The following is a 26,523-nucleotide window of genomic DNA, read 5'->3' as shown; positions in this document are numbered from 1 at the left end:
ATCAGAAATACTGAATACACGTGCGCACACACACACACACACACACTCACATATACAGAGAAAGAGAGCGAGAAAGTGTGAGAGGCCAATACATGATATATAGCACATGTATATGTTATGTTTAATATGTTATATATTAAATATATATTATTGTATAGACTGTATGTATTATTTCATCATATATAAATAAATTCTAATAGTTCATTAATAACTCTGTTCATTTTTATATATCATAGTTAATGGCAATATGTTAACTGTTAAGATGTGATACAAAATTACTTCAGGAATATAAAAGCAATGGGTCATTTAACTTCTAAGAGGTAAGTAAGGAATATTACACCATGTTTTCAAATTTCCTTGTAGCAGTCAGAATCCTATTGTATTGATTATGTAACAATCTTATGCTAAAAAATCTATCAGAGAGAGTGATGTTTCAAATTACATTTTAATGTCAGATGGGAATTTCAATTTATTAAATAAATAGAATTTATAAAGTAATTGCCTACTTGCTAACAACAGTTTCTACCAGTATCACAGTATTTGGTACACAATATCTGATAAATATTGAATGAATAAATATATAAAGGAAGGTGTATGCATTCAATAAAATACAGAGCAGATAAAGTAAGTACGAGATTAGGACATTTTTTCTGCCTTTATCTCCTTCAGACTATGAGAATTCTAGCTGGATTTCTTTGGTAAACCACATTTATTCCTGCTTAAAGTGGGAATAAGAAAGAAATGGAAGCTGAGTATTTTTTGTCATATGAACTAAGAGTTTACTTGGGTATTCTCCCTGCTTTTACCAAGATTTCATCATTTTCTGAATGTGGGATTTTTTTTGTGTGATATTTTCCTTTTAATTGGTGTGTTTTTGGTAACATTTCATTATGAACAGCTGTTTTTAAAAATCTGTAACTTCCTCTACACACAAAGCAATTTCACGGTAAATAAATTCCATTCATTTTTTTCTGTCCTTCATTCCGTAAACAACAGATATTCTTGAACCCAAGGAATATATAAAGTACATTAATAGTCACCAGGGCTTCAGCAGTGAGTAAAGAGAAATCTAAATGATTTCTTCACAGAGCTTAGAATCATGGAAAGACTTCCAAAGAAAGCAGAGAAATACCACACAGTGTTATAAATAGCAAGCTAGTAAAAGCAGAGGGTGCTCTGAAAGTATGTTGGAGAGACAAACAACAATGACTGGGGGGAGGGTTTAGAAAAGATTCAAGTGTGAAAAGACATCAAAAATGGGACACAAAGGATATGAAGGTCAGTAGAATGAACAGGCATCAGAATCAGATATTCCTCAGAGATGGAATATATAATAAAGGCAAGAAGATGAAAAATAAGAGTGCAGGAATCCTAATAAATTTGATACAGCTGTGGTTGTCAAATCAACTATTTATTTGAGTTATGTGCATTGTGTGACAGGTAACATGCTGGACACTTAGCTTATCAAGGGTAAAGAGCAAGATATAAAGATAGAGAGAAAAGAACAGGGAAGACCAAGAAGGCTCTCATAAATTTATTAAGGCTTCAAGCTAAGTAGTGTGAAGAAAATATTGGAAGATTTTTTTTAAGCTAGCAAGTGATGCTGTTAAATTTGAGATACAGAATGATGACTCTACAGCTACAGTATAGAAAATCAATTGAAGGGGACAAGACGGGCAGCAAAAGAGTAGTAAGAAGGTGACTGTAATTACTTGTATGTGATATGATGGAGGCTTGGACTCGAGTGGTGCCAGTGATGATGGAGAATGCTGTGGATGATGCTGCACCTGGTCAAATCCCTTTCATTGGACCTGTGCCCCCAGGAATATCTGCTGTGTGTCTGGGCTGTTAAGAGCTCACAAGTCCCATTCTTCCTGGACAATTGCACAAGAGAATTGAAACTGCCTCACTTTGTGACCAGGCTCACCAACTGAAGGCCCACCAGCATCCAATGAATGACTGAAGAAGGAGTAGAAGGCACCGGTCCCCTTGCCTAAAGGAGGAACCTGTGCAGTTATGCAGTATATACTACAGAGCTCTCATGTATTCAGGCTGGAGCCAAACGAATGGAGACTACATCTTTTTCCCCATCATGGGCAGTTTCCCTAACTAAAATGGAGAGACAGGGAAGGGAGAAATATTTTAGAGTTATAAAAAAAGAAATTAAAATAACATGAAGATGTGAGATCAAAATAGTCAGGGATTAAATCTAGATTCTGGCTTTTACCACTGAATGTTTGAAGAAATTGATGAGAATGAATAGAGAGAGGAAGAGCATTCTTTGGCAGTGAACAAGGCCTCTTTATATGAGGCCAATTTATATGGGCATGGCCACTCATTCTCAGGCTGAAGTATTAACCCTTCATTGCCTGAAGAAACTGTAATGGCCTACCCTGCAACAGCTGCCATGAAAGACCATGCTGATTCTCCTCAGGATCCACTCAATAATACAAACCACCCCTCTTTTCTTCTAGTTCTGTAACTAGACTCAAGTAGCAGGAAGCTGCTAAAAGTGAGGTCTCACTGGGAGTTCCTCTTGTGGCTCAGTGAGTTAGGAAGCCAAATATTATCCAGTTGGGTGGGTTCAATACCTGGCCTTGCTCAGTGGGTTAAGGATCCAGCATTGACATGAGCTGTGGTGTTGGCCCAGACACAGCCAGGATCTGGTGTTGCTGTGGCTGTGGTATAGGCTGGAAGCTGCAGCTCTGATTTGACACCTAGCCTGGGAACTTCCATATGCCACAGGTGCGGCTATAAAAAGAAAAAATAAATAAATAAATAAATACCTGAAAGTGGAGAGTTACAGCACTACAGCCCCATTCTGGAAAATTCCTGAACATCAGTATTGATGGAAATCCTCCCGAAGGGTACAAGTTCAAGTAGTGCACCTGATTGTTTACTTTGTTTGGAAGAGAAATGTCCAGATATGCTATATATACTGCTTCATGGCTTTTAACCAATGATTTGGGTGGATGATCTGGAATTCAGGAGGAACATGACTGAATAATTGGTAACCAAAAAAAGAAAAAGAAAAAAAAAATGAGGACAATGTACATTTACGTGCTTCTCTGAATGGACAAAATGTATGAAAATATCTGTGTCTCACCACTAAGGATAAAAATGGGAGTGGTGCCATTCAAAATTATCTTTAGTAACTATTGTTGCTAAAAATGTTGCTTCCAGTTCTAGGTAACCTATTGCTCTGCCGGCTTAGAGGTTTTAGTTCCAAAGGGAGAAATGCTTCCTGCCGGGGCCAGCTCAGCAGGATGGGGCTGAAGGACGGGTGCTGTGGAACTTAAGGAAAAAAAGTTAACATAAAACAAGACAAAGAGACATTTATCTTAAGTAAAGGTGGGAGCCTGGGACTCAAGGTCTCAGGGACCAAGTGCCCCCCCGCCCCGCCTCAAGAAACCACACTGCTTTTATTGTGCTCCTTAGATGAGATCAAGTGAGGAGTGGCTATGGGTACAGGGTTTTTTTTACCATTATATAAGTTCTTTTACTATTTAAAAAGCCACTCAGGTGGTAAAAGGTTAAGCTCCTACTCTGACCTCTAGGCACATAACAGTTCTTAAGCTTAAGTCACTTATGCCTTTAGGTCTTTGTTCTTAAGCTTAAGTCATTTACCAGCACTGTGACTGTTTTTCCAAGCAGGAAGATGGGATAAAGTAAGATAAGAAGATGGGATAAAGTAAAGAAGGACGAGATGGAGTTTTCAAAGAAACATGTCTTGGACAGCTTCCACCAGGAGCCACAGCAAGATTCTGTGGAAGTGGGGGTCAAGACTCCTGCCCGAGCGTTTTAGAATCCTTCCGCCTCTGAATCAACAGGAGAGTGAGATCAAGTGATTGATATTGACCCCAAGGGGAAATGGGACTACTACTTTGAAAGAGGAATGAGGAAAAGTATGTCTGGAAGACAGGAACTCCTAGACAGCCTCTTTTAGTGTCAGCACGTCTGGTAATAAGAGTAACAGAAACTGCAGCGACCCAATCCAGGCAGACCTATTAACAGCCCAGACTTTTCAGCAGTGAAGGTCTATGTCAGCCCACCAGGTAAAAATCATAATCAGCTCAGGTGTTGCTAAAGGCACAGAGAATACAAAATGAGTGAGTGAAAGAATAAAGACCAGCTACAGCCGTGTGACCAATTACGGAAATAAGACATGTAATGACATGTTCTGTGCCTATGTTCTTTGTCCTCTTTAATTTATGAATATATTTGCGTATGTTATATACATAACAATGTATACATACATTTATACCCATACACACACATACAAACACATATGTTATAGATGTACACATATACATATGTATCTTTTATTCTTTCTCTTATTACTGTATCATATAAAATAATGTTAACTTTCTATCATAGTATTTAAGTATTATTAATTTCTACCACAGCATTTAAAGTTTTAAGATAACAAAGACTCTACCTCCTTTGGGGGGAAAGAGTGTATTTTCACTTGTACACAGGACAGCTGTGCCGTGTTGGGCAGAATTCACAGGTGACAATAGAAAAATAGGTACATTAGACTCTATCAAAATTACAAGATTCTGGAGTTCCCAGCATGGCTCAATGATAATGAACCTGACTAGTATCCATGAGGACAAGAGTTTAATCCCTGGCCTTGCTCTGTGGGTTAAGGATCCTGCGTTGCCTTGAGCTGTGGTGTAGGTTGCAGATGTGGCTCAGATCCCACGTTGCTGTAGCTGTGGTGTAGGCCTTCAGCTATGGCTCCAATTTGACTCCTAGCCTGGGAAATTCCATGTGCCACAGGTGCAGCTCTAAAAAGACAACAACAAAAAAATTATAAGCTTCTAAGCATCAAAGGACAGAATCAAAAGAGAGAAAAGGCAACCCACAGAATTGCAGGAAACAGTTATAAATAAATATCTGATGAGAAGAAACAAATATTTGGAATATACAAGGAATTCTTAGAACTCACGAAGAAATAATAGCCCAATTAATAAGTAGTCAAAAAATTTGAATAGACGTATTTCCAAAGAAGACATACAAATGGCCAATAAGTACACGAAAAAATGCCCAACATTATTAAGCACACTTGTACACTGTTCCTGAGACTGTAAATGGTGCAGCCACTGTGAAAGACAGTACACCGTTCTTCAAGAAGTTAAATACAAAATTAGAATACGATCCAGCATTTCCACTTCTGGGTATATACCAAAAAGAAATGGAAAAAAAAAAATCTCTTTAAAGGGACCTAAAGAGATATTTGCAAACCGGGATTTCATAAAAAGGTTTTTCAGAGCAGTCAAAATGGCTAAGGAACCTAAGTCTTCATCAACACATAACCAGATAAACAAAATGTGGTATCCACGCAATGGAATATTATTCAGCATTAAAATGGAAGGAGCATCTGATGCATGCTACGACAGAAATAAAATATGAACACGTTAAATAAACGGCTCTTTTAAATAAATTTTACATTTCATAATGGGTTTATATTCACAGAGAGATTCCAAAAGTAACAGATAGTTTCCATACACCCCACAGTCAGTTTCCCCTATCATTATCTTATATTAGTATGGTATATTTGTCACAACTAATTAACCATCATTATTACACTATTTTTAACAAAAATCCATACTTTAACCAGACTCATGCATTGTTACTGTTTTCTCCTGCAGCATCTGATCTGGGAAATCACATTACATTCAGTTGTCAAGTTTTTCTGAGATCCTCCAGACAGTGACAGTTTCTCTGACTTTTCTTGTCTTGGATGACTTTGATAGTTTTGAGGAGGACTATTCAGGTTTTGTGTACAAAAACCCTCCACTGGGGTCTGATATCTTACTCAAGATTATTAGATGGGGGTTATGGGTCATCGGAAGGAAGACCACAGAGATCAAGTACCATTTGTATCACATCACATCAGTGGGTACATACTCTCAATGTGACTTGTCGCTATTAACCTTGATCTTGGCCACCTGACTGAGGTACTATTTGTCAGAATTCTCCTTGGCAAATTTACTCTTTTCCCTCATTCCATAGAAGGAAGTCACTTTAAGTGTGTGCTCAGCTCACACTTGAGGACACAGTATACACATATATCATGCAGAATTCTTTCATCTATCCTCTCCTATTCAGTTGTTACTCAATTATTTATATCATTATAACTCAGAGATGTTTATTTTGGACTTTAAATTATAGCTCAATTCTCTGTTATGCAGTATGTTGTTGATTTTTTTTTCCAGCTTTGGGCTTTGGGGGTCTTCCATTTGGCTCCTGTGATCATTTGGCATATCCTCATCACTATGTGAGGATGTGTCTTTCCGCACTTCCTTTCTTTCTAGCATTCTTAGTGGCTCTAGTTCATCTTTGCATTCCCTGACCCAGACCTAAAATCAGCCATTTCTTCAAGAAGCCCTAATTCTTTTTATTGCAGTAGAGTATTGGAAGGCAGGTCCGGGGTACTAGAAGACTATCATGTCCTATTCCAGTCAAAAGATGAAATGCATGACCCATATAAACATCTTTATTTTTTAGGAGTTCCTTAGGAGCTAAAACAAACCCAATCAGTACCCATGAGGATGCAGGTTCCATCCCTGGCCTCACTCAGTGGTTCAGGGATTCTGTATTACCATGAGCTATGGTGTAGGTTGCAGATGTGGCTCGGATCCTGCATTGCTGTGGCTGCGGTGCAGGCCAGCAGCTGCAGCTCTGATTGCACCCCTAGCCTGGGAACTTCCATGCCATGGGTGTGGGCCTAAAAAACAAAAAAACAAAACATATTTATTTTTTAAATAAGCCACCTTTTTCTCTATACTGTGATAAGATATAGTGAAGATTAAGGTCTTTTTCACATGCAGCTCCTGACTCTGAACTAGAGGAGAAAGGACACTTTAGGGAATGACCTTCCCCCGTGCCTGTATTTTTTCATCATCCATGTTTACACAGTCCTCTGGGGAAGGCAAAGAGTTGCACCTCTCATTCACTATCTTAAGTGAGAGTGGATTTCAGAAAGTGGGGGATCATTCTGGATCAACTTAATCTGCCTTCAGGCCTGTAGATAAGAAGCAAAGTCTCCTTGTGAGACCAAAGAATTCCTGGTTCTAGACAATCAAACAATTTTAGGAACTTTTTTCTTCTCATTTGAATCAAGGCTGTCCAGATTGCCTTGGAAAGAAAAAGAGGATGACTGAACATCCTAACCTCTGCATGAACTCTTTTAAAACTGGTAAGATTTGTACTGAGAATTAACATAGTTTTATATAACACTCGGGAAAAAGTGAATCTGATCAATGGGAGTATCTAATTCATACAATGCGTTTGTGGAAGGATAGAAAGTTTGGGACATTTTAAGGGGTGTTCTACATTCTAAAGTGAGACGATGGAAATAAAAGCTGTGCACAGCCTCTCCTGAGGGAAAGGGGCACTGCTAGGAAAGGGGTATTAGAGTGGAGGGTATGAGAGATTAAGAACAGAGAAATAATATCTACCTAGGAGTTTCAGGATATGCTTAGACATGATGATTTGGCAGTGATATAGTAGAATTCAGACTTCCCTTTTCCTCCATGCATTTCAGGACAGCACAGGGCAGAACACTATTGGGTTGTACCCACAGGATATTTTCTCAGATCTTCTCATTCACTCACAAGTATTTAAGCATACATTTTACTCTAGAAGCTGAAATACAGTCATTTATGGATTAAAAATGCCTCTTAAAATGCTCCATTCTAATGTGTGTTAATTGTATATATATATTTCTGATATGTGCATATTTCTTTATCTACGTAAACACATAAATATATTATATTATGTGAATTATACAGATGTGCCTATCTTTATATACATATACATACAAACACAAAAATAGATAAGTAGAGATATTTCTATAATGGTCTTAATTGATATATAAACACCAAATGATTTTTCATTTGAAAAGCTTTGACCAGATTTCATTTGGAAAATATCCAGAATGTCAGTGAACCTGTAGTTAAAGGCACTGTGATGGTTTAGATGGGATTAAAAAGCACTGAGTTCCATACTCACCTCTATAGCTGTCCCTATTTATGCTCTTTAGTTTTACAGTCCACCCTCTCCCCCCAAAAATACTGCTGTCCCTCCTGCTTACATCACAGGACAGTTATTATGGCTCAGGGATATGCCACTGTGAATAATAGACCATCATAGACTTTACTTCTTACATAACACATGCTAGTGATGTATTTTCAAATTTGACCAAAGATCACCTCTTTAAAAAAATGGGCATTGCTCATATTTCAGTTGCCAAGAATGCAGCTTCCTTATACACAGAGTACAAATGCAGGGCTTGTTGGCATTCTTTTAAATACAACTCATTTATGCATGATTTTGTGTGTAAGCAACATGTAGTATCCTACTTTTAATTACTTCTTATCAACCTAGCACACAATGCTGTCTTATTTTTCACTTTAAAATATACTGTAGAGACCACTGCATATATATCTGCTTTCTTTTTATCAATGGTTTTATAGGGTGTGTGGTGTCAATAAAACTACACTCCCTTTTTTTTTAAATTTTATAGCCACACACAGGGCATATGGAAGTTCTTGGGTTAGGGATGAATCTGAAGAGATTCATGAAAACATTGCCTGATTGGACATTTAATTTGAATGTATTTACTTGTGAATGAAATTCAGCATCTTTTTATATGCTTAATTAGATTTAATAAGAAGTTTTTTAAAATTGATTATTTTGCCTATTACTTATTTTACTGTATTTTTTAAGATCAACAAGTGAAATCCACTTTGCACTTGAAAGTTATGCTTTTGACTGGTATGAGAGTTGTAAATATACTTTATCAATTTGTCTCATAATTTGTTATTGAATTTGTTGCTAGTTGGAGAATATAAGGGCACATAAAACAATCTGTCCAGTGTTTGGCAGACAGCTAGATATGAATAAATAATGATTAATTTTTTATTTCTATCTTCTCTTGAAGTGAGAATATAGGATATTTAAGATTTATATCACAAAAATTCTATGTATTCTAGGTCTCAGGTATGACTGGGAGCTTTCTGTGTTCATCTTCTAAATTCCTGGTTTTAAACTTTAAACCCAAAATTTAAAAGAATGTTTTTATTTATAGAAAATGTACTCCTTCTATATTTTCTTCATGTTAGATTCAATGAGTCCATTTGTCTTAAGAAAACATATTGAAAGATTTACAAAAAACAATGACTAGCAGGGCAAATTTACCTTTGGACAACATAGTATAATTTAAAGGTTATAAATTTTATTAATAGAAGCTGAATTTAAACATAAACAACTAGAAAGTTTTGAGAACGAAAAAGACGTAAACTTAGTCAAGGCAAAAGATTAAAATAAATCTCATGATGGCCTGGACCAACTGACGGATTATACATTACCAAAATTTTATGTTTATTGTTTCTCTCTATCTCTCACACTAGACTCTATGATCTGTGACTTTCCAAGTATTTGTGTGTGTAGAAGTTTCATTAAGGAAGAGATACTGAATTGTTTGAACCGTCATTCTCTGATGCTCAGAACAGTTACTAAAATACTTTATAACTGGACTGCGGGTTTAAGAAATGTAAAAGTGGATTGAGTAAATCAGGCAAAAGTTTTCTCTACTAAAACATAGCTCTCCCAATATGGATACATTCTAGATTAAAACTGGAGAAATCATTCAGCTGACAAAGTGAATAAACTCATGCTAGTAACCCAAATTAGTGCTTCCAATGCCTGAACAATCATTTACTTTTTCATTGTTTTCTTACTTTCATATAATTTTTTCCTTTTTTTTTTCTTTTTAGGGACACACCCACGGCATATGGAAGCTCATGGGCTAGGGGTCCAATCAGAGCTACAGCTGCCAGCCTACACCACAGCCCACAACAACAAGGGATTGGAGCCCAGTCTGCAACCTACACCATAGCCCACAGCAATGACAGATCCTAACATACTTAGCAAAGCCAGGGATCAAAGTTGGGTTACTTAACTGCTGAGCCATGAAGGGAAGTCCCTCATATCATTTTCATATGTCATTAGGGCACCAGACTGAAAAAGTATCGTGAATTCCATTTTACTGAAATAAAAGCAACACACAGCAGGTAAATGATTACCCAGTGAAAGGTAGCATTGCCATGATATATACTCTACTTGCAAATATACTACTTATTTTGAAATTGTAATTTTTTTTCTTCTTTGCAGAATATTTCTAAACAGTGCTTTCCCTTTGAGTCAAATAATGCAGCCAAATGCCAGTATCTCTGAGTTCATACTGTTAGGATTGACACAGGATCCTAAAAAGCAAAAAATGGTGTTTGTGATCTTCTTCGTTTTCTATGTGGGAACTCTGGTGGGCAATCTGCTTATTATTGTGACCATCAGGTCCAGCCAAACACTCGGGAGCCCAATGTACTTCTTCCTGTTTTATTTGTCCATTGCTGATACCTGCTTTTCCACTACCACAGCACCTAGACTCATTGTGGATTCTCTGTCTGAAAAGAAAATCATATCCTACAACGAGTGCCTGACTCAAATCTTTGCACTGCATTTATTTGGATGCATGGAGATCTTTGTCCTTGTCCTCATGGCCATTGATCGTTATGTGGCCATCTGCAAGCCATTGCATTACCCAACCATCATGAGGCGCCAGGTCTGCATCATCCTGATTGTTCTGGCATGGATAGGGTCTTTGATACATTCTACGGCTCAGATTATCCTGGCCTTGAGACTGTCCTTCTGTGGATCCAATCTGATTGATCACTATTGCTGTGATATGCAGCCCTTGTTGAAACTTTCCTGCATCGATATTTATGTGATGAACCTACTCGTGGTATTTAATAGTGGGGCCATTTGCACAAGCAGTTTTGTAATTCTGATGATCTCATACATTGTCATCTTGGATTCTCTGAGAAACCATAGTGCAGAAGGGAGGAAAAAAGCCCTCTCCACTTGCACTTCCCACATCATTGTAGTTGTCCTGTTTTTTGGTCCATGTATATTCATGTATACCCGCCCCCCAACCACTTTCCCCATGGACAAGATGGTGGCAGTATTTTATACCATTGGAACACCCTTCCTCAATCCACTCATCTACACACTGAGGAATGCAGAAGTGAAAAATGCCATGAGAAAGTTATGTCATGTCAGAATTACTTCAGAAAGCAAAAGATGAATTGAGGTCTGATTACTTAATGTGCCATGGTTTGACTGATTCTGTAGAGGTATATAATTGTGGGAATAACATAAATCAAACATAAGATTGAGAGTTGCTGTTTTTTTTTCTGGTTCACAGACAAAATGAATGCCAAGGCTTCACATTCTTTTTTTTTAATTTATTTTTTAATTTAATTTTATTTATTTTTTCCACTGTACAGCATGGGGACCAAGTTACACTTACATGTATATATTTTTTTTTCTCCCTTTGTTCTACTGTGATATAAGTTCTCAATGCTGCACAGCAGGATCTCATTGTAAATCCATTCCAAGAGCAATAGTTTGTATCCCATAACCCCATGCTCCCTATCCCTCCCATTTGCTCCCTCTCCCCCTAGGCAGGCACAAGTCTATTCTCCAAGTCCATGATTTTCTTTTCTGTGGAAATGTTCATTTGTGCTGTATATCAGATTCCAGTTATAAGTGATATAATATGGTATTTGTCTTTGTCTTTCTTATTTCGCTCAGTATGAGAGTGTCTAGTTCCATCCATGTTGCTGCAAATGGCATTATGTCGTTCTTTTTATGGCTGAGTAGTATTCCATTGTGTATATATACAACCTCTTCCTAATCCAATCATATGTCAATGGACATGTGGGATGTTTCCATGTCTTGGCTATTGTGAATAGTTCTGCAATGAACATGCAGGTGCATGTGTCTTTTTCAGGGAATCTTTTGTCCAGATATATGCCCAAGAGTGGGATTGCGGGGTCATATGGTAGTTCTATGTATAGATTTCTAAGGTATCTCCAAACTGTTCTCCATAGTGGCTGTACCAGCTTACATTCCCACCAACAGTGAAGGAAGGCTGCCTTTTCTCCACAGCCCCTCCAGCACTTGTTATTTGTGCATTTATTAATGATGGCCATTCTGACTGGTGTGAGGTGGTATCTCACGGTAGTTGTGATTTGTATTTCTCTTATACTCAGGGGTGTTGAACATTGTTTCATGTGCTTGTTGGCCATCTGTCTATCTTCCTTGGAGAACAGTCTATTCAGGTCTTTGGCCCATTTTTCCATTGGGTGATTGGCTTTGCTGTTGAGTTGTACAAATTGTTTGTATATTCTAGAGATTATGCCCTTGTCAGTTACACCATTTGAACTCCCAGTGTTTTCTCCCACTGTGTAAGTTGTCTTTTTGTTTTCTTTTTGGTTTCCTTTGCTGTGCAAAACTTTTCAGTTTGATTAGGTCCCACTGGTGTATTTTTGTTCTTATTTCTGTTGCCTTGGGAGACTGACCTGAAAAAATATTCATGATGTTGATGTCAGAGAGTGTTTTGCCTATGTTCTCTTCCAGGAGTGTGATGGTGTCTTGTCTTTTATTTAAGTCTTTCAGCCATTTGGAGTTTATTTTTGTGCATGGTGTGAGGGTGTGTTCTAATTTCAATGCGTTGCATGCAGCTGTCCAGGTTTCCCAGCAATGCTTGCTGAATAGACTTTCTTTGTGCCATATTGTGCTCTTTCCTCCTTTGTCAAAGATTAATTGACCATAGGTGTCTGAGCTCTCTATTCTGTTCCATTGGTCTGTCAGTCTCTTGATACCAGTACCACACTGTTTTGATGACTGTGGCTTTGTAATATTGCTCGAAGTCTGAGAGAGTTATGCCCCCCGCTTGGTTTTTGTTTCTCAGGGTTGGGTTGCTTTGGCAATTCTGGATCTTTTGTGGTTCCATATAGATTTTTGGATTGTTTGTTCTAGTTCTGTAAAAAATGTCATGAGTAATTTGACAGGGATTGCATTCAATCTGTAGATTGTTTTGGGTAGTATGGCCATTTTTACAAAATTGATTTTTCTAATCCATGAACATGGAATATCTTTCCATTTCTTTACATCTTCTTTAATTTCTTTGATTAAAGTTTTATAGTTCTTGGCATTTAAGTGCTTTACCTCCTTGGTCAGATGTATTCCAAGGTATTTGATTTTTTTGGGGGGTGCAATTTTAAAAGGTATTGTATTTTTGTATTCCTTTTCTAATATTTCATTGTTGGAATACAGAAATGTGACTGATTTCTGAATGTTAATCTTATATCCTGCTACTTTGCTGAATGTATTAATCAGTTCAAGTAGTTTTTGGGTTGAGTCCTTAGGGTTTTGTATGTATAGTATCATGTCATCTGCATACAGTTATAGTTTTATCTCTTCTCTTCCTATTTGGATACCTTTTATTTCTTTTGTTTGTCTAATTGCTGTGGCTAGGTTTCTCCTTCTTTAAGTGGACCCAACTTACCAGTCTAAGCATGTTCTCATATCAAAGTTTATTTTGAAATAAATTCAGTAAAATAATATGAATCTTATTGTCCTCATTTTGTTTTACCTTCTTGGGACATTACAAAGTTTAGTGTCAATACCGATGTCTCAACATTGCATGGCTTTAATGATGAGGGCCACATATATAAAAGGAACAGAAGTGCTATGATTCCATCATAAACTCACTTAACCTACACTTCCCTAATGCGAGCATACACACACACACACACACACACACACAGAGTACAGGGGTTCATGGCCATTTGCATTTCAGATGAAACAATGTATTAATATATGAGGAACAGAATAGAATAAAATAAACCAACATGTAGGTTAAAAATAAAGATACTAAAACAAGAAGTTATAGAGGGTCATCAAACTTAGAAGGCTTGTAGTCAAATTAAACCTAGGTAAATGATGGAATTTTAAAAGTTTCTGGACATGATATCCATCCAATGTATCATTGTAAAGTGGTCACCTGCCCTCAAAAGTGACTTCCCTAAAAGAAATACTATGCATTATAATTATCCTTTCATTTTAGAAAGAAGTAGAATGGCTGATATGCATCTAGTGCTTTTTTATTATCATGATTGTGTCTCACAAAATAATACAAAGTTAGGTATATTTATCAAAAATTCACAGATAAAAATCTGAAGTTCAGAGAAGTAAAAACACCCTTCAGGTTATTCTGCTAAAATGTATCAGAAGCAAGGTTTTAAACAAGTTTTGTATGCCCCTCATTTCAGTAATAAATACCTGCGATCCACTTTATCCCTGCAAAGTGGCCTACAATACAGGAAACATTTGGAATTGAGGCAATGATCATGAACTGCACTTACTTTTGCTTCAAGCTTGGTGGAAGGATATAATGATTAAGAATAGGAGGTCTATGCTCAACCTGGATGGATCCAAATTCTGTTCTATTATTTTACAGCCCTGTAACATCAGGAAATATAGATAAAATACTGGGCCTCAATTTTGGTGTGTAAATTGGAAGTGAAAATAATCTCTATTTTATTGGCTTGTCATGAGGTTTAAAAAGGGATATAATATAGAGCTGTGAATAAAGAAGAAAATCTAGTGTGCACTACCTATTTTCATTATAAAATGGATTTTAAAAATATAATTAGTGAAACTCATATTTTTAGTCATGGCCATCATATACATTTACTAACAATACTTTTATTTGGAGAATGCAATTTATAATTTTAATAGAAGATAAATTTTAACTGAAGATATTATTTGGTACTGTTTTAATAAGATTAAAAAGAAACCTAAGAGAATGCTAAACACACAGTTATTGCTTAACTAAAGGAAAAAGGAGACTATAGATAACAGCTCCAGTCTTTTTACGTATTGCATCTTTAGCTTTAAATCTTTAAAAATGAGTTATATGTGAAATCTAAAAAGCAAAAAAGAAAAAAAAAAGTTTAGGTTTAACTTACTGAAATAGAAAGTAGAAAAGTGGGTGCTAGAGGCAGAGATGGCAGGAAATATGAAGAGTCTGGTAAACAGGTACCAACTTTCAGCTATGTGATTAATAAAGTCTCAGAAGCATGTCAGCTTACAGTGCCTATAGTTGAAAACCAGCTGCATCAAAGTGAGTAGATAAATGCATGGCATCCACTCACCAGAGTTCCTTTAGCTTTACTAGTGAATTTTATATATTTATAAGCTTTCACGCTACTTTCCAGTGCACTTTTGTTTCAAATGAAGGAGTTAAAAAAAGTCAATGACACAGAAAGGAAGAAAGACCAAGAGGAAAAGAAAGACAAGCTACAGGACAGGAATAACTTTAAAAAAGGAAGTAGTAAGTCCTTCCCTCTTGGTAATTATTTTAAGTGTAAATAGATTAAACTAAATGCCCTAATGAAAAGACAGAGAGTAGCTGGATGAATTCAAAAACACAAGTTCCACATCCTTACTCCCCCAGCCTGGGACCACATCAGGACCCAGCTAACATAAGCGCAGTCTGACAGCCTCCACCTGAAGCAGGACCTGGACGTCAAACAGGTCAGAGCCCAGCCCTCCCTACCACCACAGCTACAATAGTAGCTCCTACTACAACTAAAGAAACTATGCCTATGGTTCTGTTGATAAGAAGGGAGTACATGGTCGGGTCCATTAAGACATCTAAATAAGTTCATCTCTCCAAGATTAGCAAAAGTAACCGACCAACATAATACAAAGAAATGAAAACAGAGTTACACAAAATGGGGCAACAGAGGAATACATTCCAAATGAAGACACAAAATTCCAGAAGAAGAACTCAACAGAGTGGAGAGAAGCAGCCTCCCTGGTAAAGAGTTTAAGGTAATGATCATGAAGATGCTCATAGGGTCAATTATTCTACAATGAGAGATAAGAATATACAGTGGGAGGAAATTCTCTTCAATAAATGGTCCTGGGAAAGCTGGAAAGCTACATGCAAAAGAATCATACTGGACTACTTCCTCACAACATTCACAAAAATAAATTCAAAATGGACTAAACACTTAAATGTAATAATGAAACCATAAAACTCCTAGAAGAAAACATAGGCAGTACATGTTTTGACATTAGTCTTAGCAATATTTTTTGGGGGAAAGGGGGGAGTCTGTCTCCTCAGGCAAGAGAAACTAAAGCAAGTATAAACAGATGGGAACTACTTCAAATTGAAAGGCTTTTGTACAGAGAAGGAAGAATATATTTGCAAAATATGTCTGAGCTAACATGGGGTTAATATCCAAAATATGCAAAGAACTCATATGACTCAACATCAAATAATGATAAACAACCTAGTTAAAAAATGGGCAGAGGACCTGAACAGACATTTTTCCAATGCAGACATACAAATGGCCAAGACACATGAAAAAAGGCTCTAAATCACTATCACTGGGGAAACCCAAATCAAAACTACAATGAGACATCACCTCAAGCCTCTCAGAGTGGTGATTTTCAAAAAGACAAAAAATAGTAAGTATTTCCAAGGATGGGTAGAAAAGCGACCTCTCATGCACTGTTGGTAGGACTTTAAATTGGTACAGCACTGTTTAAACAGTATAGAGTTTCCTCAAAAAAATTAAAAAGAGACATCCTATATTATCCAGCAATTCCACTTCTGTGTATTTTCTCCAAAGAAAACAAAAACACTAATGTGAACATACAGATGCACAGTTGTGTTCATCAAAGCATTGTTTATAACAACTAAGATAGGAAAGCAATGTAAGTGCCCATCAATAGACGACTGGATAAGTAGTTGCGAAAAAAATAGAGAGAGAGGGAGGGTGCCATAAAAACAATGAAAGCTTGCCATTTGCTACAATATGGATGAACTTAGAGGGTATGATACTAATTGAAATAAATCATACAAAGAAAGATAAATGGCATGTGATCACTTAACATATGGTACCCAAAAAGCAGAACAGGTGAACAAACACAACAAAACAGAAATAGACTCAAAGATATCTTTGAGTTCAGCACTGCAGGGAAACGGGGAACCCTGGAAGAGAGACGGCGTGGCACAGTGTAAGAGAACACACAAGACTCTAACATTTAGAAAGTGGGGGACCAGGAGGCACTCTGGTCTGCAGAACAAAGGTGCCTAGGCTTTAGCTCCTATCTTTTTATTAAGGAAGCTGATGAGATTATTATTGATGGGATTAATGAAGGTGACAAGATTTGGGGGCAGGGACAGGCATAGACAATGACGAGATTATCTTCTTTTGTAATATCAAAAGGGGGTATCTTAGGACATAGTGCAGCTGTTCATAAAATAATATGGTTAATGCGTAAGTCCTTCATCTAGTCTTGGAAGGAGAATCTGTACTTTAGAACTCTGAGTCCATAGACATTTGCCTTCTGCAGAGTTCTGCTGTTCCATGATACTGAAAAAAAAACAAGTATTTTCCAGAGGATAAGGTGGTGGTGATGAATGAAATATATGAGAGACGTTAAGAGTTGTAATCTTCCAGCTACACAATAAAAGAGTCAGAGGGATGGAATGTACAGCATGGGGAATGTAGTCAATGATTTTGAAATAATCTGTGTATGGTGATAAATGTCACCTAAATTTATTTTGGTGGTTGTTTTGCAAAGTTCAGAAACACTGAATCATTCTGTTTTGTACTTGGGACTAATATAGTGTTGTACATCAGTTTTATTTCAATAAAATATAAAATAAAACACTAACTACTATAAGATGTCTAAAAGAAACTTATTTTAGATTTAAGGACACACATAAATTGAAATTGAAAAGTTAGAAAAATAAATTACACGGAAGTAGTAAAACAGAGTAGATGGCTATACTAATTTAGACAAAATTGACATTATGTCAAAAACTATTGCAAGAGACCAATCAGGTCATCATCTAATGAGAAAATAATCAACTCACCAAAACAAAACAACAGTTTGAAATATGCACATATGTATATATACACAACTAAAATCAGATATTAAAAATATGTGAAACAAACTCTGACAGATTAAAGGGATAAGTGAACAGCTCTGAAATAATAGTGGAAATCTTCAATATTCCACATTTCATAATGAATAAATCAATCATACAGAAGATCGTAATAAATTGAGAACTTACATAGCAGTGTAGACCAAATGGACTTCTAGAGAAGTCTCCACCAACCAGCAGAATTACATTTTTCTCAAGTACATATAGAACATCTTCAGATGAACCAGATGTTAGGACACAAAACAGTTCTTAGTAAATTTTAAAAGATTAGAGCTATCTTATCCAATTAGAATGGATTGAAACTAATAACCCACAACAGAGGACAATGAAACATCAAGTGTTTTGTGGCAATTACAGAACACACCCCAAAAAAAGGAAAAGAAAAAGAAAACCACAGACAAATATCTCTGAAGAAACTGATACAAATTTTTTCAGGAAATCACTAGTACACAGAATTCAACAACTCTTTAAAAAAAATTATACAAGTAATTAAGTGGGATTTAATACTGGAATGCAAGATTGGTTCAATAGAGGAAAATCCATCATGTAATATATCATATTAACAAAAGGAGCTCTCTATTCTGTTTCATTGGTCTATTTGTCTGTTTTTATTACTATTTTGATTGCTATAGTGTTTTGATTACCATAGCTTTGCAATAGAGTTTGAAATCAAGAAGTGTGATGCCTGCAGTTTGTTTTTCTTCCTCAGTATTGCCAGGGCTATTCTTCCTGCATTCTATATGTATTTTAGAACTTTTTGTTCTATTTCCGTGAATAATGTCACTGACATTTTGATAGAGATTACACTGACTCTATACATTGCATACATTGCTTTGGGTAGTACGATCATTTAAACAACATTAATTTTTAAAAATAATATTAGTGCATCTGACCCATGAACTCATATATCTTCCCATGTGTGAATATCTTCTCCAATTTCTTTCATCAGAGGCTTGCAGTTTTCATTTTACTGGCCTTTCACTTCATTGGTGAATTTGTTCTTGAGTATTTTATTGTGTTTGATGCTACTGTGAGTGTTTTTTTTTTAAGTTAGTCATTTCGTCATTGGTATACAGAAACACACTAATTTCTGTACATTTATTTTGTATCCTGAAACTTTAGTGGATTCATTAACTAGTTCTAACAATTTCCTTTTGTTGATTTTTTTTAAGATTTCCTATACAAAAGATTATATAATCTGCAACAGAAACATTTTTACTTCTTTTCCAATTTGGATGCCATTTATTTCTTTATCTTTCCCAATTAACTCAGCTAGAAATTCCAGTATATGTTGAATAGGAATGGTAAGAGTGGACCCATTTGAATTGTGCCTGATCTTAGAGGAAAATATTTCAACCTCTCATTGTGGAATGTCAAGTTAGCTGTGGGTTTGTTGTGCATAATCTTTCTTATGTTGAGGTATATTCCTTCTACACTCAATTTGTTGAGAGGTTTTCTTTTTTTCATAAAAGAAAACTGTATTTTGTTAAATGATATTTCTGGATATATTAAGATGATCACATCATTTTTACATTTTATTCTATAAATGTGGTATATCACATTTAGCTAGACAAGAATATTCAGTGGGAAAGTGATTGGCTCTTCAATAAATGGTGTTGGGAAAACTAGATAACCACATACAGAAAAATAAAATTGGTCCCTATTTTACACAACTCACAAAAGTTAATTCTAAAGGGACTAAAGACTTAAAATAGACATATTACCATAAACCTCTCCAAGTAAATATAGGAAAGAAGCTCCTAGACCTTGGTGTTGGCGATGAGTTTTTTGATGTGATATTAAAACACAAGCAACAAAAGCAAAAATCAATAGATGGGGTTATATCAACTACAAAGCTTTAGCACAGCATGAGAAACAACCAAATAAATAAATAAATAATCTATGAAATGAGAGAAACCATATATCTAATAAATATTGATGCCTAAACTATATGAACTCAATAGCCCAATAACAAACAAGCCAAAAAAAAAGTGGGCAGAGGAACTGAATAGACATTTTTGTCAAAGATGTCCAAATGGCCAACAAAGACATAAAATGATGTTCAACACCCATAATCATCAGGAAAATTAAAATGAAAATCACAATGAGATAGCAACCTCTCACCTGTCAGAATGGCCATCATAAAGGATGAGAAATAACAAGTGTTGGTGGGGATGCAGTAAAAAGGGAACCCAGGTGAACTATTGGTACAACTATGAAGTGATGCAGCCCCTTTTAAAATCAGCATGTAGCTTCCTCAAAAAATTAAAAATCTAACTGCCATATGATCCAGTTTTCCAACACAAGAGTATACATCCAAAGGAAATTAAATAGATATCTGCCTTGCCATGTTTACTGCAGCATTATTCACAATAGCCAAGATATGGAAACAACCTGTGTCCATCAAAAGATTAATGGATAAAAAAAGATGCGATATTTTGCGTCTGAGTGCATGTGTGTGTGTGTATGTGAATCTGAGTGTGTGTGTGAGATCTTCTATATGTTCTAGCACGAGATGCTCCAGTTCATCTTGTACATTCCCTGCCCCAGGCCTATAAGCAGCCATTTCTTTAAAAGGCTCTAATTTATTTTATTGAAGAATGGTATCATAAACCAAGACTTGGACACAGATAATCATCCTTTAAAAAAAAAAAAAAATTGTAACCTAGGAGTTCCCGTTGTGGTGCAGCAGAAACAGATCCAACTAGTATCCATGAGGATGTAGGTTTGATCCCTGACCTTGCTCAGTGGATCAAGGATCTGGCGTTCCCATGAACTGTGGTGTAGGTCACTGATGCAGCTTGGATCCTGAGTTGCTGCGGCTGTGGCACTGGCCGGCAGCTGCAGCTCCAATTGAACCCCTAGCCTGGGAACTTCTATATGCCATGGGTATAGCCCTAAAAAAAAAAAAATTATAACCCAAATATGTGATTTATAGCACAAATGAACAACTTTACAACTTTAACTGTAAGAAGAGACCACCTTTTTTTCCATATTCCAATAACTTATATTGAAGGTTAAGTTCTTTATCATATCTGACTTATGTTTCTTAATTGGAAGCAAAAGCACACTTTAGGGAATGACCATCCCCAGACTCCTCTATTTTGCATCACCCACTCTTAAATACTCTTCCAGGAAGGGCAAAAGAGAAGCACCTCCCTGTCAAAATCTTGCATGACTGTGGATTTCAGAAAGTGTGGGATGCATCTGAGATCAATTTGGTCTGCCTTTTGGCACTCAGGTCGGAACCTAGGCTCTTTGTGAGATCAAAGAGATCTGGGCTTCCACTGAAGAGCCTAACTTCTACATAACCTCCCATCAAAACTGGTAAGATTTGTATTTAGAATTCATTTGACTACATTTATTATTTGGAGAAAATAAATTTAACAAATGTCACAGTGCACACCTAATACATTAAAGGCACTTGTGGAATCAGGGAAAGTTTAGGGAATTTTTTAGTAGTGCTTTACAATCTCGGGTTGATGGAAATATAATTGTGCACCAGACCCCTGATGGAAATGGGCACTTCTCTTGGAAGATGTGGTAAGAGAGACAGCCAAAAAGATAAACTATCTGTTTCAATGTTTGTGGAAATGTTCCGTGAACATTACGATTTTTCTGCAGATACAGCAGGACACACGTGTCCCTTAACAACAAGTAAGTATAGAATAGTGTCAGTAACTATTGAATTGTATCTAGGGAAACACTTTTAATTTTTTCATTGACTTTCTGGATCTGTAATATGTCAATATTACTGAGAAGTCACTTTCTAAGATCGGATTTTTTTGTTTTATTTTTAATGCAGCATAATCATGACATATTTTCAAATATTACCAAAGGGAATAGCTTAAAACACAGGTCATCCTCCCAGCTCTGATAACAAGATGCAATTTTCCCAACCAAAGACCACAAGGTTTATGCTATTTTGGTGTTCTTGTAAATGAAATCAATTTATATAAGCATATACCTATATGTGATATATATTATTCTGTTATTAACAAATGTTAGAAACCCACACAGTTTTTAACTCACTCACTCTACAACATATTTTAGAAATCACTGCATGTGTATCTAATTCATTTTTGTTAGTGATTGGGATAAAGGGGGAGTTTGGGGTTAGTAGATGCAAACTGTTACATTTGGGACAGATAAGCAATGGAGTCCTACTGTACAGCACAGGGAACTAGTCCCATCATCTTAGAACATGATGGAAGATAGTATTTGAAAAAAAGAAAGTACATGTATGTATGAGTGGGTCACTTTGCTGTACAACAGAAATTGAAGGAACATTGTAAATCAATTATACTTCAATTAAAAAATATTTTTAAAATGATTGTATAAAGTACTATCCCTCATTTATTCAGCTTTCTTCTGATAGGCATTGAAACAATTTCCTACTTTTTGTTACCATGGAAGGGGCTGTAGTGACTATTTTGTGTCTATGAGTGAGATAATCTGCAGCAAAGAGAATCACTAGACCTATGTCTATATGTGGCTGTAATATCATCAGTGCTGGAAATCACTCCCTATGAGATTAAATTCCTACCAAAAATGTGAAATTGCTTCCCATAGAAATTTTCAACCATACTTAGATATTTATCAGAAGATCACTTTGTTAATCTGGTAGGTGAAAAGGTATCTGATTGTGATTTAAATTTGCATATACTTAATTAGAATGAAATTGAACTTCTTTTCACATGCTTAATTTTAATAAGGTTTTCTTTCAGGATCAGTTCTTTTGCTCACATTCCTCTGTGCCGTGTTTTAAAAGATTGGCCCTTGAAATCCATTTATGCTTGAGGAAATTATGCTTTTATCTGGTATATATGTTATATATGTATTTTATCAGCTTGACACTTATGCTTTCACCTGTGCTATTATTTGGAAAATATTTGTGATGAGGTACATAAAATAATGCCTATATTTACTTTATGTGGATAAATAATAATTCTTTTTATTCCTACCTTCTCTTACTGAAGTCAGGCTATAGGACACTGAAGAATATAGATCCAAAGGATTCTCTATTGAAAAGTTTCAACTATACCTTGGAGCTTCCTGAGTTCTTTTTCTAAATTTCCCGGTGCTTCACATGAATAAAATTTGAAAGAATATTCACATTTATGGCAAATGTTATCACTCTATTTACCCTTCATTTTAGTCTTATCATCTCCTTGTGTCAATAAAATATGTTGAAAGCCTCAAAAAATAATGAATAAGGGGAAGAATCTAACTTTAGACAACATGTTATAAATTTAAAAGTGTAAAGTTTAACGATATAAACTGAATTCATAACTGTAAACAACTAAAAATGTTTGCGAGGTAAAGCAAAAAGAAACTTAGTCAAAGGCAAAGGATTAAATCTCATTATTGACTGGACAATTTGAGTGGATTTTCACTGCTAAAACTGTGTTTATTTCACTTCTCTCTCCCTCCCTTCTTCCTCTCCCATCTCTCCTGTACTCCCCCCTCAAATGTTTATAACATTTACCAGAAAGTATTTATAACTGTATTAACAATTTAAGTAATGTAAATCATATTAGGGTGAGGCATAAGTTTTTTCTATTTATGCAACACTCTACCCTAATTAGTGTTTACTATATTTAAGGAACTATTTATTTTTTGTTATGTATATACTTCATTGTTTCATAAGCAATCCATTAAATAGATTGAATAAAAAGTATGGTTTCAATTTTATTCAGAAAATACTACATAAGGTAAAAGATTACCAATTGGAAAGTGGCACTTTCATGATAAGGTATATGTATTTGAACTTTAAATGTGGTATTCATGTCATTTCTTTTTCCCTTTGCAGATTCACTATTTCTAACCTGCCCCTTTTCCATTTTGACTGAAACAATGCAGCCAAATAATAGTGTCACTGAGTTTGTATTGTTAGGATTGACACCGGATCCTATGAGACAGAAAATAGTGTTTGTAATCTTCTTCATTTTCTATATGGGAACTCTGGTGGGCAATCTGCTTATTATTGTGACCATCAGGTCCAGCCAAACACTTGGGAGCCCAATGTACTTCTTCCTGTTTTATTTGTCCATTGCCGATACCTGCTTTTCAACTTCCATAGCCCCTAGACTCATTGTGGATTCTCTGTCTGCAAAGAAAATCATATCTTACAATGGGTGCATGACTCAAGTCTTTGCATTACATATATTTGGCTGCATGGAGATCTTTGTCCTGATCCTCATGGCTGTTGATCGCTACATGGCCATCCGCAAGCCACTGCATTACCCAACCATCATGAGGCGCCAGGTCTGCATCATCCTGATTGTTCTGGCATGGATAGGGTCTTTTATACATTCTATGGCTCAGATTATCTTGGCCTTGAGACTGCCTTTCTGTGGCCCCAATCTGATTGATCACTATTGCTGTGATTTGCAGCCCTTGTTGAAACTTGCCTGCATGGACACTTACATGATCAACCTGCTCTTGGTGTCTAACAGTGGAGCTATTTGCTCCAGCAGTTTTGTAATTCTGATGATCTCATACTTCATTATCCTGCGTTCCCTGAGAAACCATAGTGCAGAAGGGAGGAAAAAAGCCCTCTCCACTTGCACTTCCCATATCATTGTAGTCATCTTATTCTTCGGTCCATGTATATTCATGTACACACGCCCCCCAACCACTTTCCCCATGGACAAGATGGTGGCAGTATTTTATACCATTGGAACACCCTTCCTCAATCCACTCATCTACACACTGAGGAATGCAGAAGTGAAAAATGCCATGAGGAAATTATGGCATGTCAGAATTACCTCTGAAAGCAAAAGATGAATTAAGAGCTTTGTTTACTTATTGAGTCACTGTTTGACTGCCTCTAGATGGATAGATAGATAGATAGATAGGTAGATAGATAGATAGATAGATAGATGACAGATATTGACTCCCCCACAACATCTATTAAAATGTAACAGATTTTTCTTCTTTTCTCTATGCTTCTGCCCTCAGATTCATAGTTTCCCTAACATGTTCAGCCTGACTCATTCTTCTCCTGAGAGTTCAATTCTGGCATTGCTGATTGTGAAATACACCTACAAAACAGTCTAGACTCTGATTACATAAAAAATAACTTTTATACAATCAAAACTATTTAATTACATGATCATCCATAAATAAAGTACAGCTAGTACTCTGCAATCTGTAATTCCTGCTATACCACCTTTCTAAGCAGGTAAACTGCTTTCTCTTGAACACTTCTGGAGCAAGGAAACTAACCCTGTGAATCAATCACTTCATTTCATTATATAATTATTTTATTTTAAAACAGTTCCACACTATTGAATCAAATTTTTTTATATAATGATATTTTTAAAGTTTTATTATTGTTCTCTTTGACTATTAAGATAACAGACATTATGTGTGTATGTGTGTGTGTGTGTGTGTGTGTGTGTTACAAAGGACTTGAGATATTTAGCTCTATGTGTGATTGGTGTATAGGAGCTACAGTGATAGAGTTCAATAACTCTAGGAAGTTAGGAAGTAAAATAATTTCTGTTGTCAAGACTTAAACAAACTTAAAAATACAGGAGAAAAGCAACATATTTTCTGAGATTGAAGTACAGGGAGGTAGAATGTGGTTTGAAGGAAAAAAAGTGTAGAAAATCCACTACACAGCAGGAAGTTATTTTTTTCCTCTGTACTTGCCCAACAAAGAGGTCATCTAGCTTCATATGTTGTAATTGCCAATACAATTTGGTGGCCAGAGCAGGCAGATCATATTAACACTTGAACCTGGGATTTGCATGTCAATGGTTACATCATGAACTTTTACCTTTATAAAAAATGAAGATACCACTTCATTTTTAATATTGTTATCTTATTTGTAAAACCTTACCAAAACCATCATTACCTCCTGTCAAAAATTATTTTAGAATAAATTCATTACTAAAATAACATGAAGGAGTTCCTGTTGTGGCTCAGAGGAAATGAATCTGACTAGCATCCATGAGTACGCAGGTTCAATCCCTGACCTTGCTCGGTAGGTTAAGGATCCAGCATTGATTGCCATGAGCTGTGGTGTAGGTTGCAGATGTATATTGGATTCTGTGTTGCTGTGGCTGTGGTTTAGGCTGGCAGCTACAGCTCCAACCCGACCCCTAACTTGGGAACTTACGTATGCCACAGGTGTAGCCCTAAAATAAATAAATAAATAAAATACAATAACATGAGATTTCAGTGTTCTCACATTTATTTGCTTTCTGGGATATTTCAAAGCTCAGTTTCTGCACTAGTGTCCCAAAGTTGGCATGTGATGAATGAGGAGGTCCATATAGTTAACACAGAATGGAAATGTCATAATCTATTATAAACTTACCTAATAGATTCCTCTATAACTCCAGCATGATAAGCGCACACACACACACCACATTCACTATAGGCTTTCATGCTGATTTTCATTTCAGATGAATAATTAAAAGTAGGAGGTAGATGAGAAAATAAATAACCTAAAAAATAAAATTTTTTAAAAAAGATTGAAAATAGAAGTAAAAGAAGATACACAGGACAAAATAATGGAAGTTTTGTGTGATTCGAGAATACTTTTGGTCAAATTAAACCTGGGGAAATGAAGTAGAAGTTTTATTACATGAGCCCACTTATATGAGATACACAAAATAGACCCAGAA

General features: G+C 36.0%; 2 protein-coding genes across 2 annotated transcripts; both read left to right on the top strand.

The window, feature by feature from the left end:
- Nucleotides 10,220-11,152, top strand: LOC110259721 (olfactory receptor 4C11-like). The gene has a single exon (XM_021085473.1). It carries the CDS (start codon nt 10,220-10,222, stop codon nt 11,150-11,152), a length of 933 nt encoding a protein of 310 aa, XP_020941132.1.
- LOC100516851 (olfactory receptor 4C11) lies at nt 23,741-24,673 on the top strand. Its single transcript, XM_021085472.1, has one exon. The coding sequence runs from the start codon at nt 23,741-23,743 to the stop codon at nt 24,671-24,673; it is 933 nt and encodes a 310-aa protein (XP_020941131.1).

Source organism: Sus scrofa, chromosome 2, assembly GCF_000003025.6.
Source record: "Sus scrofa isolate TJ Tabasco breed Duroc chromosome 2, Sscrofa11.1, whole genome shotgun sequence".
NCBI classification, from domain to species: domain Eukaryota; kingdom Metazoa; phylum Chordata; class Mammalia; order Artiodactyla; family Suidae; genus Sus; species Sus scrofa.
Note: the sequence above shows the minus strand (reverse complement) of the source record. Positions and strands in the feature narration are given on the sequence as shown.